The 13,551-nt window shown below is 43.0% G+C and overlaps 1 protein-coding gene across 5 annotated transcripts in view; it reads left to right on the top strand.

The window, feature by feature from the left end:
* galns (galactosamine (N-acetyl)-6-sulfatase) overlaps positions 1-13,551 on the top strand; it is a 63,887-nt gene that overhangs the window by 40,885 nt on the left and 9,451 nt on the right. For all 5 annotated transcript variants that reach the window (XM_053616851.1, XM_053616850.1, XM_053616852.1 and 2 more), the window contains 3 exons: positions 1,363-1,499; positions 1,793-1,895; positions 8,333-8,454. In XM_053616851.1, the coding sequence (XP_053472826.1) occupies positions 1,363-1,499; positions 1,793-1,895; positions 8,333-8,454 (362 nt within the window). The remainder of the gene's footprint in view (positions 1-1,362; positions 1,500-1,792; positions 1,896-8,332; positions 8,455-13,551) is intronic.

Below are 13,551 nucleotides of genomic sequence, written 5' to 3'. Positions count from 1 at the left end.
ATTATGCATTTCTTCAGCTGCACAACTGTACGGGGCCTTCGTTGCCTTATTTTGCGCTTCATAATGTGCCACACGTTCTCAATCGGAGACAGGTCAGGACTGCAGGCAGGACATGCTAGTACCTGCACTCTCTGCTTACACAACCATGCGCTTGTAATCCGGGCAGAATGTGGTTTGGCGTCGTCCTGCGCTGGATGTCATCATATGTTGCTCCAAAATGTGTACATATCTTTCTGCATTAATGATGCCCTCACAGATGTGCAAGTTACCCATGCCATGTGCACTGACACACCCCCATACCATGACAGTCGCTGGATTTTGGACTTGACGCTTAGATGGTCCTTTTCCTCTTTGGCCCGGAAAACACGTCGGCTGTTTTGTCCAAAAACTATTTGAAATCTCGACTCGTCGGACCACAAAACACGATTCCTCTGTGTTACTGTCCACCTCAGATGAGACCGAGCCCAGAGAAGTGGGCAGTGTTTCTGGACAGTGTTGATGTACGGCTTCTTCTTTGCATAGTAAAGCCTTAACTTGCATCTGTGGATGCAGCGGCGAATGGTGTTGAGTGACAAAGGTTTAGCAAAGTATTCCCGAGCCCATGTCAGGAGATCCATTACAGACTCATGACGGTTTTTAAGACAGTGACGTCTGAGGGATCGGAGATCACACGTATTCAGTAGTGGTTTTCGGCCTTGCCCTTTACGCGCTGAGATTTGACCGGATTCCTTGAATCTTTTAATTATATTGTGCAGTGTAGAAGGTGAAATGCCCAAAATCCTACCGATTTGTCTTTGGGGAATGTTGTTCTCAAAGTGTCGGATTATTCGCTGATTCATCTGTTGGCAGATTGCCGAGCTTCGACCCATCCTTGCTCTTGAAGGACTAGGCCTTTTTTGGAGGTTCCTTATATACTGTGATTAGACGATTGCCTCGCCTGTTTCACATCACCTTCTTATTTCCACTTGTCACATTGCTATTAGTCCTAAATTACCCCTGTCCCAATTTTTTTGGAACGTGCTGCATGCATCAATTTCAAAATAAACGCTTATCTTCAAAAAACTATGCAGTTGATTAGGTGAAAACATCAAATACCTTGTCTTTATACGTTTTTTGTTTAAATACAAGTCAAAGTACATTTACACATCACTCCTCTGTTTTTATTAACATTTTCCATACTGTCCCAACTTTTTCGGAAATGGAGTTGTAAATGAGATTTGGTGGTGCAGAATCTTACTGTGCAGTAACTGTACCGAACTATATTCAGTGACTCTAATATTAGACAGCTAGGTATTTCACTCCTGTTTCTCATTTTTTTTCTGTCTCTATCGTTCTTTACTCTATGTTCTCTTTCCTCTGTAGGTCAGTTATCAGCTGGGCACCGTGATGGATCTCTTCACTACCAGCCTTGCTCTAGCCGGCCTTAATGCTCCTGAAGACCGGGTAATCGATGGCCTGGATCTGAGTTCCACCCTCTTTAACAAATCATTAACAGAAAGGTGTGAACGAACACACACACACACACACACACACACAAAGTGGTGATCAGTATGCACTGATATACCACAGATTTTTAACAACTGTAGCCCCTGGAAAGGAGAGGGGCAGACAGACAGACAGAGGGAGTGACAGAGGCAGAAAGAGAGGGGGAGAGACCACCACAGTGGATAAGGTGTTCTGCTAAGCGCGTAATGGGATAAGGCTGAGGGGCAGCGTTAGTTGGCAGTGCCCAAGCATGAGGCGACTTATCACCACTGTCCAGCATTCACCAATCCTATTTCACACTCAACAGGCCCGTTTTCTATTACCGTGGCAATGAGATGATGGCAGTGCGGGTCGGGCTGTACAAGGCACATTATTGGACGTGGACCAACTCGTGGGAGGAGTTTAAACAGGTCAGGACTAATGAACAGCACTTTTCTCTTTTTCTTTCTATTCTACTGTCTCATAAGCTAAACCTGAAATCTATCTATCTATCTATCATCAGCCATAACATTAAAACCACTCCCTTAATATTGTATAGATCCTCCTTGTGCTACTAAAACAGCTCTGATCCATGGAAACATAGACTCCACAAGACCTCTGAAGGTGTGCTGTGGTATCTGGCACCAAGATGTTAGCAGCAGATCCTAGTAAGTTGCGAGGTGGGACCTCCATGGATCGGACTTGTTTGTCCAGCACATCCCACAGATGCTCGGTCGGATTGAGATCTGGGGAATTTGGAGGCCGAGTCAATACCTGGAACTCTTTGTCATGTTCCGCAAACTATTCCTGAACAATTTTTGCAGTGAGGCAGGGTGCATTATCCTGCTGAAAGAGGCCACTACCATTAGGGACTACTCTTGGCATGAAGGGGTTTACTTGGTCTACAGCGATGTTTAAGTAGGTGGTACATATCAATGTAACATCCACATGAATGCAAGGACCCAAAGTTTCCCAGCTTGCCTTCTTCCCATAGTGTATCCTGGTGCCATGTCTTCCCCAGGTAAACGGCAAACAGACACCCAGCCATCCACATGATGTAAAAGAAAACATGATTCATCAGACCAGGCCGCCTTCTTCCATTTATCCATGGTCTAGTTCTGATGCGCTTCTGTGGATTTGAACAAGAAGGGCTAGCCATCGCTCCCCACATGCATCAATGAGCCTTGGATGCCCATGACCCTGTTGACGGTTCACCGATTATCCTTCCTTGGACCACTTTTGGTAGGAACTAACCCCTGCATACCAAGAACACTTCACAAGACCTGCAGTTATAGAGATGCACTGACCCAGTCGTCTGGCCATCACGATTTGACCCTTGTCAAAGTCGCTCAGATCTTTACACTTGCCCATTTTTCCTGTTTCCAACACATCAGCGTCGAGAACTGACCGTTCACTTGCTGCCTAATATATCCCACCTCTTGACCGGTGCCATTATAACAAGATAATCATGTTAAAAGAAGCCCAAGCAAGATCCTATGCAATTTTACATGAATGGCAGTATTGTAAATGCATCTTTGAAATCATATCACTTTTATAGGTTTAGAAACTATTTAAAAAAATAACAAACTGCACATTTAATGTGGTTATCACACTTCAGCGAGCAGGAATCATTTGTTGCCCCAGTAGCATCCTTCGTACAACAAGCTTGATGTGGTGATAAGAAAGAAGAGAAGGAGAGATAAAAGCACATGCTCTTTCTCTTATTCCTTGAATGACACTCAACATGTAGACCCCAGAACCAGCTCTGGCCCAGGGCTTTTCTTCCCCGAGTTTGTTTTATGCCCCATCGGCTGCTTAAATTGCCCTCTCCTGGAGGGCCGCTGAATCAATAGGCACCTCCTTTATCAGCTCATGTGAACTGGAGTGGAACTTCACAAATAATGGTGGCTGATTGCCTGTGAGCTGTCTTATCGATTGTTCGAGCGGCCGAGGGACACTCGGAGAGGAGTCCTTGTGGTTAATGTGGGGGTGTGGGGGTTGTAGAGGGGTTGGAGTGGGGTGTGGGCTTAAAAGACGGCTTCAGAATTCAGCCTTGCCCTCTGACCCCGGTCTCGCTCGACACCGCTGTAATTCAAAGAAGCTGCACTGCTGAAATTGATTTGGATGATTTCAGTTGACATGAGTATAAGGACTCTTTAAAACAACCAGGTTTTCCCTGCTGGTTTCTTTGCACTTAAATGTGGTTGAAATGATGGCTTAATAGTATCGTTCATGCGGGTGCATTCCTCTCGAAGGCCCATGAGGGTCACTGAAGTGCGAAATGAGAAATTTCACAGAGTAAGTGCTCTGCATCCGATGCTCCTTCCTGTCAGAAATCATAGGGGTGAAAAATGAAATATGAAAATGGTTTATTGTGGTTCCACTGGCGCGAGGCCAGAGGCCGGCTTGAAAGATTGTTGGGTCATGTGGATGGTATAAGGACTTTAAGATGCATATTTTGCTCTCTAGCCAGTGGCATTTCTTTACTTGTGTTGGCTCTAAGCAAAAATAACTTCTTTTTTTTTAAATTTTGTATACAAGTTATACAAAATAACTTCTCGCCATCGCCACCATGTAGTTGCCGTATTGCTACCTGTACAGCATTTTATTCATAATTTTAAATATGGGATATGAAATTTGCTTCCTTGTTTGTTTGTCCGTTGATGTATTCATTTGAAAACCCTTTTCAACTTTGACTTACATACTGATTTCTGTAGTGATTCTTTTAAATCCCATGCAATTTACAGTAGGGTCATCTGTTCCAGGAGTGCTACCGTCTTTTATACACTTTCTGGCCAAAAGTATGTGGACATCTGACCATCACAGCAATATGTAGGCCTTCCTTAAACTGTTGCAACAAAGTTTGAAGCACAGAATTGCCTAGGATGTCATTGCATGCTTTAGCGTTGAGATTTCTCTTCACTGGAACTAAGAGGCCCAAACCTGTTCCAGCATGGCAGTGTACCTGTGCACAACGTGACCTCCATGAAGACATGGTTTACCAAACTTGAAGTGGAAGAACTCGTGGCCTGCACACAACCCTGACCTCAACCCCACTGAGCACCTTTGGGATGAATTGGAACACTTACTGTGTGCCAAGCCTTCTTGCCCAACATCAGTGTCTGACCTCACTAATGCTCTTGTGAATGAATGAGCACAAATCCCTACAGCCACACTCCAAAATCTAATGAAAAGCCTTGAAAGAAGAGTGGAGGTTATTACAAAAGCAAAGCGCGACTAAATCTGTAATGGGATGTTTCAAAAGCACGTATGGATGCGATCATTCAGGCTTCCACAAACCTTCGGCAATATAGTGTGTTTTTCAGTTTCACCGACTCACCTGATTCAGCTTGTAAGCTAATAAATGTTATGAACCAGGATTTCAGTGAGTCCTCACAGCAGTCTTTTAAGATTATTACCCGTCACAATGTACAAGCTGATCCTAATAAAACTCTTTCATTCTGTGACTCTATGGTAACATGTTCTCCATGTCAGGTTTTACGCTGAAGATCTTCTAATGAGATTTTCTAAACCTGCGATTAAAGTAAAAATTCCCGTGCTCTGTTTATGTCATCAATAAATGCAATCTGGTTTTGTGCAGAAAATGGGCTCGCATAAACAAACCTTCTTGAACGTGAGCTTGAGATTCTGTCCGTTGGCATGTTTACGATCTACTGCCCTGTATTTGCTGTCCTGTGATTTGCACGTCATCCTATGCTGTCCTCCTATTGGTGGCATTTAGATAACTATTGTAAATGCAGTCACGGTCTGAGGTTTTAATAATGATAAAAAAAATGATACATTCTGACAACGCCAGAACATTGTCAGATGTCTTTGGTCGCAGTAGCATTTAATTGGCTGCCGCATTTTACCTTCTAAAACCTTCTGAAAGAATTCTTTTACAAACATCAAACTGTAAGGGCAGTGGTACGTCAGGGCTAGGATTGAGAAACAATGCTGCAGTAGTATTTTATAGTATAGCTGTATGTTTGCTGTATTATGAATAGATAGAGCTGCAGCTTCTTTTCTGGTGAATGCTGAGGTTTTTTTTTTTCCCTGAGTCTGCTGAGATTTCATTTGTTGGATCCCTTTAGATCATGGTGTGGAAAAAAGATTACAGGGACTGAAGTGATGAACTGTGAAGTGTGTGTGTGTGTGTGTGTGTGTGTGTATGTCAAAGGCCCAGTTCCATGCGTAGACTCGGCCCACAGCATCCTCTCTTCTTACCTCCTGCTGCCACACACACACAGATACAGATGCCCTGCAGTGTTGCCGAGGAGGTACCACAATAGCTTCAGGCAACAGGGAACACAAACACACACAAATTTCCATACTGCAGGTCTGTTCGTTGATTATGATGAATCCTCCTTGTCGCCAGAGAGTTATTGATGTTTCCACTGCATCTCTCCATCCATCACGTCTCTTAATTGAATTTCTGCTGAAGACTGTGTCATAAGGGTCATCCTCGCTCAGTCGATATACCTCATGCTTTCAATACGCTGTTATGAACTTCTACCATAAATATCAATCTGAATATCTTAAATAGTTATTCCGATAGTAAAAATACATATTCATAATCACAAATGTACATGTGGGGACCTTGCACTTAGGTGTAGTTACTGGGGTTTAGTGTCCACGTGTAATTCGTAAACGTGAATCAGAGACTCATTAGTTCTTGAGAAATAGGAGCTATAGGAGTCTTGGGCAGGAATGCTGCTTGAAGATCCTCGGACATTTTTCTGTTGAAACTGTGTTATTTGATTTGATTTTTAATGTTGACATTTTGTGTAGATATAAAGAATATCTTTATTTTATATTTATAAGATTTCTCAGACCCCACTCTCCAGAGTGACTTGCAGAAGTGCTTTGTAGTCTCAGTCTGAAACGCATCCTCATGCTAGTTCACTAGGTCAGGGACTCATCAAACTATGCATACTGATGCATGTCTTCACTGTACCTTGAGGATAGTAGGGTCTTTTGATGAGCAAAGACTAATTTGTTTTCCTCTTGTCTACAAGCTATGGGTGCCACAGAGCCCAGATTTTTCTCTGAGTGGGTATTTTAATGAAGCTCCCAAAATGTCAGGAGGACATCGCCAAATACCAACGTTATTACTTAAAAATCACTGACTCCACCTTAAAGACAAAAAAATATATATATTACAAATAAATACATGGTAATGAATGGCCACAAATCAGTCCTAGAGTAGCTACAGAGGGGTCCATAAGTATTTGGACAGTGACACAGTTTTCATAATTATGCCCTTGGACACCAGAACAGTGGATTTTAAAAGAGATCTAATCAAGATTGAAGTGTTTAATTCAAGCAGTTTAACAAAAATATACCATTAACCGTTTAGGAATTACAGCCATTTTAACAGTCCCATCATTTTCACAGGCTGCAAAGTAATCGCACAAACTAACATAATTATAAATAATCAGATTATTTTTAATACTTGGACGCAGATGCATTGCAGTCAGTCACTGCTTGAAGTCTGGAACACATGGACATCATCAAATGCTGAGTTTCCTCCCTTGAGATGCTTTGCCACATCTTTACTGCAGCCGCCTTCAGTTGCTGTTTGTTTGTGGGTCTTTCTGCCTTCAGTTTTGTCTTCAGTAAGTGAAAAGCATGCTCAGTTGGGTTGAGGTCATCGGCCATTTAAGAACAGTTAATTTACTTAATGCCTTAAGTTCTTGGGTTGCTTTTGCGGTACGTTTTGGGTCATTGTCCATCTGTACTGTGAAGTGCCGTCCTATCAGTTTTGCAGCATTTGACTGACTGAGCAGAAAGTATAGTTCTATACACTTCAGAATTCATCCTGCTGCTTCTATCAACAGCCTCATCATCAATAAACACAAGTGATCCAGTTCCATTAGCAGCCGTACATGCCCATGCCATAACACTTCCTCCACCATGTTTGACAGAGGATGTGGTATGCTTTGGGTTATGAGCCCTTCCTTTCCTTCTCCATACTCTTCTCCTCCCATCATTCTGGTACAAGTTAATCTTGGTTTTATGTGTTCAAAGAATCTTTTTCCAAAGCTGGGCAGACTTTTTTTTTTTATATAGATGTTTTCTAGCAAAGTCTTGGGTTTTCAGTTTTTGAGTGGAACCGGTAGTTTGCATCTTGAGGTAAACCCTCTGTATTTACATTCATGAAGGCTTCTCTTGATTGTAGACTTTAATCAATGGTACACCTACCTCCATGGGAGTCTTCTAGACTTGCCTAGTCAATGCATTCCTTCAGTTTAACAGTGTACCAAATTGTTGATTCGGCCACTCCTAAAGTTTCTTCTATCTCTCTGATAGGTCTGTTTTTGTTTTTTTTTAGCCTAATGATGACCTCCTTCACTTGCATCAACACACCTTTGGACCACATATTGAGAGTTCCCATGAACAGCTACCAAATGTAAATTCAACACTTGGAATCAACTCCAAACGTTTTATCTCCTTAATTCGTCATGAAATAACGAGGAAACAGGCCATACCTGGCCATGAAACTGCTTATGAGTCAATTGGCAAATTACTTTTCAGACTGCGAAAATGGACGGACTATGAAAAAAAATGGCGGTTAGTGCAATATTTTTGTTAAACCCCTTGAATTAAAGCTGAAAGTCTACACTTCTATCACTTGATTGCTTCATTACAAATCCATTGTGGTGGTATACAGAGGCAAAATTACGGAAATTGCGTCACTGTCCAAATACTTATGGACCCGACTGTATATTATAGAATTTCGAGTGTTTTCCCCTTCTCTGACCGACCCACGTGCAATTGATTTTAATTCACGTATTACTTAGGACAGACGAAATCTCGATGGAACCATATTCGTGTTAGTTTATACTAATACGTCCTTTTTCCACAGGGTGTAAACTTTTGCCCTGGCCAGGAGGTCCTTGGAGTCACCAATCACACCCAGCAGGAGCATACCATGCAGCCACTCATCTTCCATCTGGGACGGGACCCAGGCGAGAAACAACCAATCAAGTAAGGCTGCCTGTCAACGTGAGTAAGGCCTGATTTATTCATCTGCGTATCTGTGAACACGTGAGGGTGTTGCTCGCGGATGGCCACATGGGTGTCTGCCTTCCTACTTTTGCACATAGCATGGACATGTCCACCAATTGGCAGAAAATTAAAAAATAAATGAAAGTCTCACTGGAAGTGTGTCACTGAAAGACTTAATAGTGGATGCATTAACACTAACGAGGACATTTGTGTGGCTGTACTTGCACAGTGTTTAACTAAAACCATACACAGTGCTGTTATACCTGTCACGCTGACAATTGTGCATAGCAATAGATAGAGTACAAGCAGTGACTGTACAATTATACGGTAAGCAGATGACATAACACGACCTACGCTCGTGAACATACCACCACTCGTAATGTTTACCGTGCTTACAAACCCTTTCTTGCTTTGGGCAGTTCAGTGGCTCCAGTGAACAGAACATGAACTGAATATTATCAAATTCATACTATTCAAATTCAGTACTCTTATCAAAATCATTCAACACCCAGATGGAATTTCTTGTCAGTACGCATGAAGCCCTTTTCAGTATCGTAATGGATGTGTTTCAGGTTATATGGTACATTGGTGATGTAGAACAACTGGCACTGGACTTTATAGGGCATTAACGATTGCAGGCTAAGTAGGTTTTTTAAGATTTCGGCTCATGATGACCAGCTTACGAACCCTTTTTTTTTTTTGAAATTCTGGAGGGATGTCTTCTTGGAACTGTGTTCTTAATTGGAGCCAGCGATGGTATTGTCCCATAGATTGCATCCTGTCTCAATTGTAAGTCACAAAGCATTTGTGAAGAAATACAATATGTGAAGGTATAACTGCGGGGTATTTGCCAACTGGCTAACTAGTCTCCCATGAAGCCTGTCATACCAACTCGCAGTAAACAAGCAAACGTCAGAAGGCCGTTTCACTGGTTGCTTTTACCCAAGCTGCAAACAAATGAAAATGGTGTAATCGATTAAACGACATTCCTTCTGTTTGAGAAGGAACTTTTATTAAGTTAAAAGTTAACAGAAATGATCGCTCCATCAACGTGTAAATGCTCTGTGACGCACAACACTCTCAGCACGCATAATTTTAATCTTATAGTAGTGTATTTGAATATTTACGTCCTGCAACGTTCCTCTTATCACTTTACGCATGGGTTGCACTGCGATTTCTAGAATGAGTGTAATGAGAATCGGTGCTGTTTTCTAAGCATATTAGATCATGAATAAACAAAATGTGTTTTCTTGATAGTTTATGGTATTGAGGCAAGGCAACTGGATGGAATATAAAAGTTGTGTGTGTGTGCACAATTCTACGTTTGTTGGGATTCATGAAGGTTGGAAATTGTACATACAGTTGTATGCAAAGTTTGGGCACCCCTGGCCTGTCATATTATTGATGTTTATTTATTATTTATTTAATATGTGAAAAGAAGGAAACACAACCTCTGCAGCAAACTATTTTAAAAAGTAATAACCTTCTTCTGCAAATGTTGATGCATAGTTTCTTTTTGATGAATTTTAAAAAATCTGAAAAAAAATTTTTTTGGTGAAATTGTGGTGAGTCTTCTATGGTTATAGATATAGCTTTATTAATTTAGATGAGGATAACCAGTACTGTAGTGTAATTTTTGAACCTACTATAGAGTAGACACTGGCCTTCAGCTCTCTGAGCATCGTTCAGCATCTTATCTAAGACGTGCTGACAGTAACGATGATGGAGGTCGTCGGTATCATCCCAGCACTCTCTGACTTGTTTGTCTGCCTCGGCTCAGTGCCTCCAGAGGAGGAGGAGGAGGAGGAGCGCGAGTCTGAATCTGTCCAATCGATACTGATCCAGATTGATCTGCACGCTCCGAGGGAGGCTGATTAAACGGCTCTTTTTGTGATTGCAAACAGCACCTTAAAAGATCATTATCTGCATGTGCATGAGCTGCTGGATAAAATTCTAAGACAAATTGTCATGGTGGCTCTGGAAGCCGGAAGGAGGCACTGATTAATGGGCACTCCTGTGGTAATGGCTGCAGAAACATGAGTGTTGAATGCTAAATGGTTTTCAAATAATATGAGGGGTCATAATAATGTTATGTTATTTCAGCTTAAAAAAAAAAAAAGAAAGAAAGAAATTTTTGGCTGTGATGATGTGGAGAAGAGAGCAGAAGGGTTTGCGCTCGATCTTCCACCCCAGCTCTGTGTGTTTATTGACAGCGCCAGCTCGAGCTACCTTTATTTGCCTTTATTTGCTTGTTGTCAGTTGGATTAGCCTTTTGGCCCTCAGGCTATTGAAATCCCCATGGCCTGCCTCTCTTTCTATCTGTCTCACTCACTTCATCACACACAGACACACACACAATCTTTTTTTAAAAAGTCTGTCCTCTGTGCTGCTCTCTCTCTTTCTCATTCTCCTACATACAACTCTCCTTTTATCTTGTAAAGGAATCTCATACCGACAACACACTCTCCCCCTTTCTCTCTCTCTCTCTCTCTCTCTCTCTCTCTCTCTCTCTCTGTATCGTCTCTTCTCTGTGCTGTTTCTCCTTCTCCTCCTCCCCTCCTTTTTTCTTTTCTACCCCCCACCCCACCCCCGATTTCTGCCCTCTCTCAAAGCGAGATGGAATAATTAAACATTAATGTTGTTTTTGATCTCTCCATCCTTTTTTGCTCCACTGGACTCGAGTAAGGGGGAGAAAAGAGATTCTACAAAGAAATCAATAGCTGTGTGGAACGCTGTAGAATTTATTTGGCTTTCAGAAGGTGTTCGTCTAGTGTCACAGTTTAACCCTTGACTTGCTGTGTGTGCGTGCGTGTGTGTGTGTGTGTGTGTGTGTGGGTGGTTTTTGTTTGTTTGTGTGTGTGTGTGCATGTGTGTGTGTGTGTGTGTGTGTTGGAAGTGCCTGTGTGCTGCTTTTGACTCTCTCTCCCCCACCTTCTCGCCAGCCTCTCAGTGTTCATTAATCTCAGTCTTTACCTAAAGAGCCACTTAAGATGATGTAGAGCCTGACTGAACACACACACCTCCAATCCTTCCCAACACAGCACAGCACAACCCAACACAACACAGACCAACACAATGTAACACAGCTCAGATAAGCATAATTTAATGCAAGACATTCAAACACCGCTCAGACCAATGTGATTTAGCACAGACCAACATAGTTTAACACAGCACAACCCAACACAGCTCAGACTGAGCTGACCAATTCAGTTCAAAACACCATTGCTTCAACACAACTGAACACAACATGGATCAACACAGTTTGGGCCACCCCAATATCAGACCCTATCTCACCGAACAGGCTACACAGATACTAGTCCAGACTCTTGTTATCTCAAAACTGGACTACTGAAATGCACTACTCTCGGGCCTCCCGGCCAGCTCCATCAAACCCCTCCAAATGATTCAGAATGCAGAAACATGCCTCGTCTTCAACCAGCCCAAGAGAACCCATGTCACACCCCTCTTCACCTCCCTCCACTGGCTTCCTGTACCCGCCCGCATCATATTCAAGGCCTTGATGCTCACATACAAGACCTTGTCTGGAACAGCACCCCCTACCTCAACACTCTCCTTGAGTCTTACGTTTCCTCACGCAATCTGCGATCGATTAATGACCGATGCCTGGTAGTCCCTACACAAGGTCCCTTTCCAGAACCTTCACACTAACTGTCCCGCAGTGGTGGAATGGACTTCCAACCTCAATCCGGACCACAGAAGCTGTCACCATCTTCAAAAAACAGCTAAAGACCCACCTCTTCCGTGAACACCTAACCAACCCCTAAAAAAAACCACACATTATCTTTAAAATAAAAAAATGTAAAAAAAATTTAAAAAACACTTACTCAGGCTCTTACACCTCTACTCTGCACACTTTGCTTCTCTAGAACTTAATTATAATCTTGCATGGTAGCACTTCTTGTATTGTTCTCTGCTTGATATATCGCTTTGCTTGTATTTCCTCATTTGTAAGTCGCTTTGGATAAAAGCATCTGCTAAATGAATAAATGTAAATATCACATCCTAACACAGCCCTGACCAACACAATTTAGTACAGCACGTCCCAACAACCTATAGCACACCTCAACATGTAGCAGACTAAATCTTAGGACATCGTAACATGGTGCTGTCCAGTGTGGCACTGCACAACACGCAACATGCTAACACAACACAACACAGTGAGCACAGTCCAACACAGCATTTTCTAAAGAAGTACAAATCATCTCAATATAGCACGTCTCAATACATCATAACCCAACACAGTCACAGCTCAGCTCATGTGAGAAACACTTCACACCAACCCAACACAGTTCAACGCTGCACAACATCCCGACACAGTTCAACACTGCACATCATCCCGACACAGATCAACACTGCACAACATCCTGACACGGTTCAACACTGCACAACATCCCGACACAGTTCAACGCCGCACAGCATCCCGACACAGATCAACACTGCACAACATCCCGACACGGTTCAACACTGCACAACATCCCGACACAGTTCAACGCCGCACAACATCCCGACACAGTTCAACGCCGCACAGCATCCCGACACAGTTCAACACTGCACAACATCCCGACACAGTTCAACACTGCACAACATCCCGACACAGTTCAACGCTGCACAACATCCCGACACAGTTCAACGCCGCACATCATCCCAACACAGTTCAACGTTGCACAGCATCCCGACACAGTTCAACGCTGCACAACATCCCGACACAGTTCAACGCTGCACAGCATCCCGACACAGTTCAATACTGCACATCCCGACACAGTTCAACGCCGCACAACATCCCGACATAGTTCAACGCCGCACAACATCCCGACACAGTTCAACGCTGCACAACATCCCGACACAGTTCAACGCCGCACATCATCCCGACACAGTTCAACGTTGCACAGCATCCCGACACAGTTCAACGCTGCACAACATCCCGACACAGTTCAACGCTGCACAGCATCCCGACACAGTTCAACGCTGCACAGCATCCCGACACAGTTCAATACTGCACATCCCGACACAGTTCAACGCCGCACAACATCCCGACATAGTTCAACGCCGCACAAC

This window comes from Ictalurus furcatus, chromosome 27 (assembly GCF_023375685.1).
Source record: "Ictalurus furcatus strain D&B chromosome 27, Billie_1.0, whole genome shotgun sequence".
In the NCBI taxonomy this organism is placed as follows: Eukaryota; Metazoa; Chordata; class Actinopteri; order Siluriformes; family Ictaluridae; genus Ictalurus; species Ictalurus furcatus.
The sequence above is the reverse complement of the archived record's forward strand: the minus strand, read 5'-3'. Positions and strand labels throughout refer to the sequence as shown.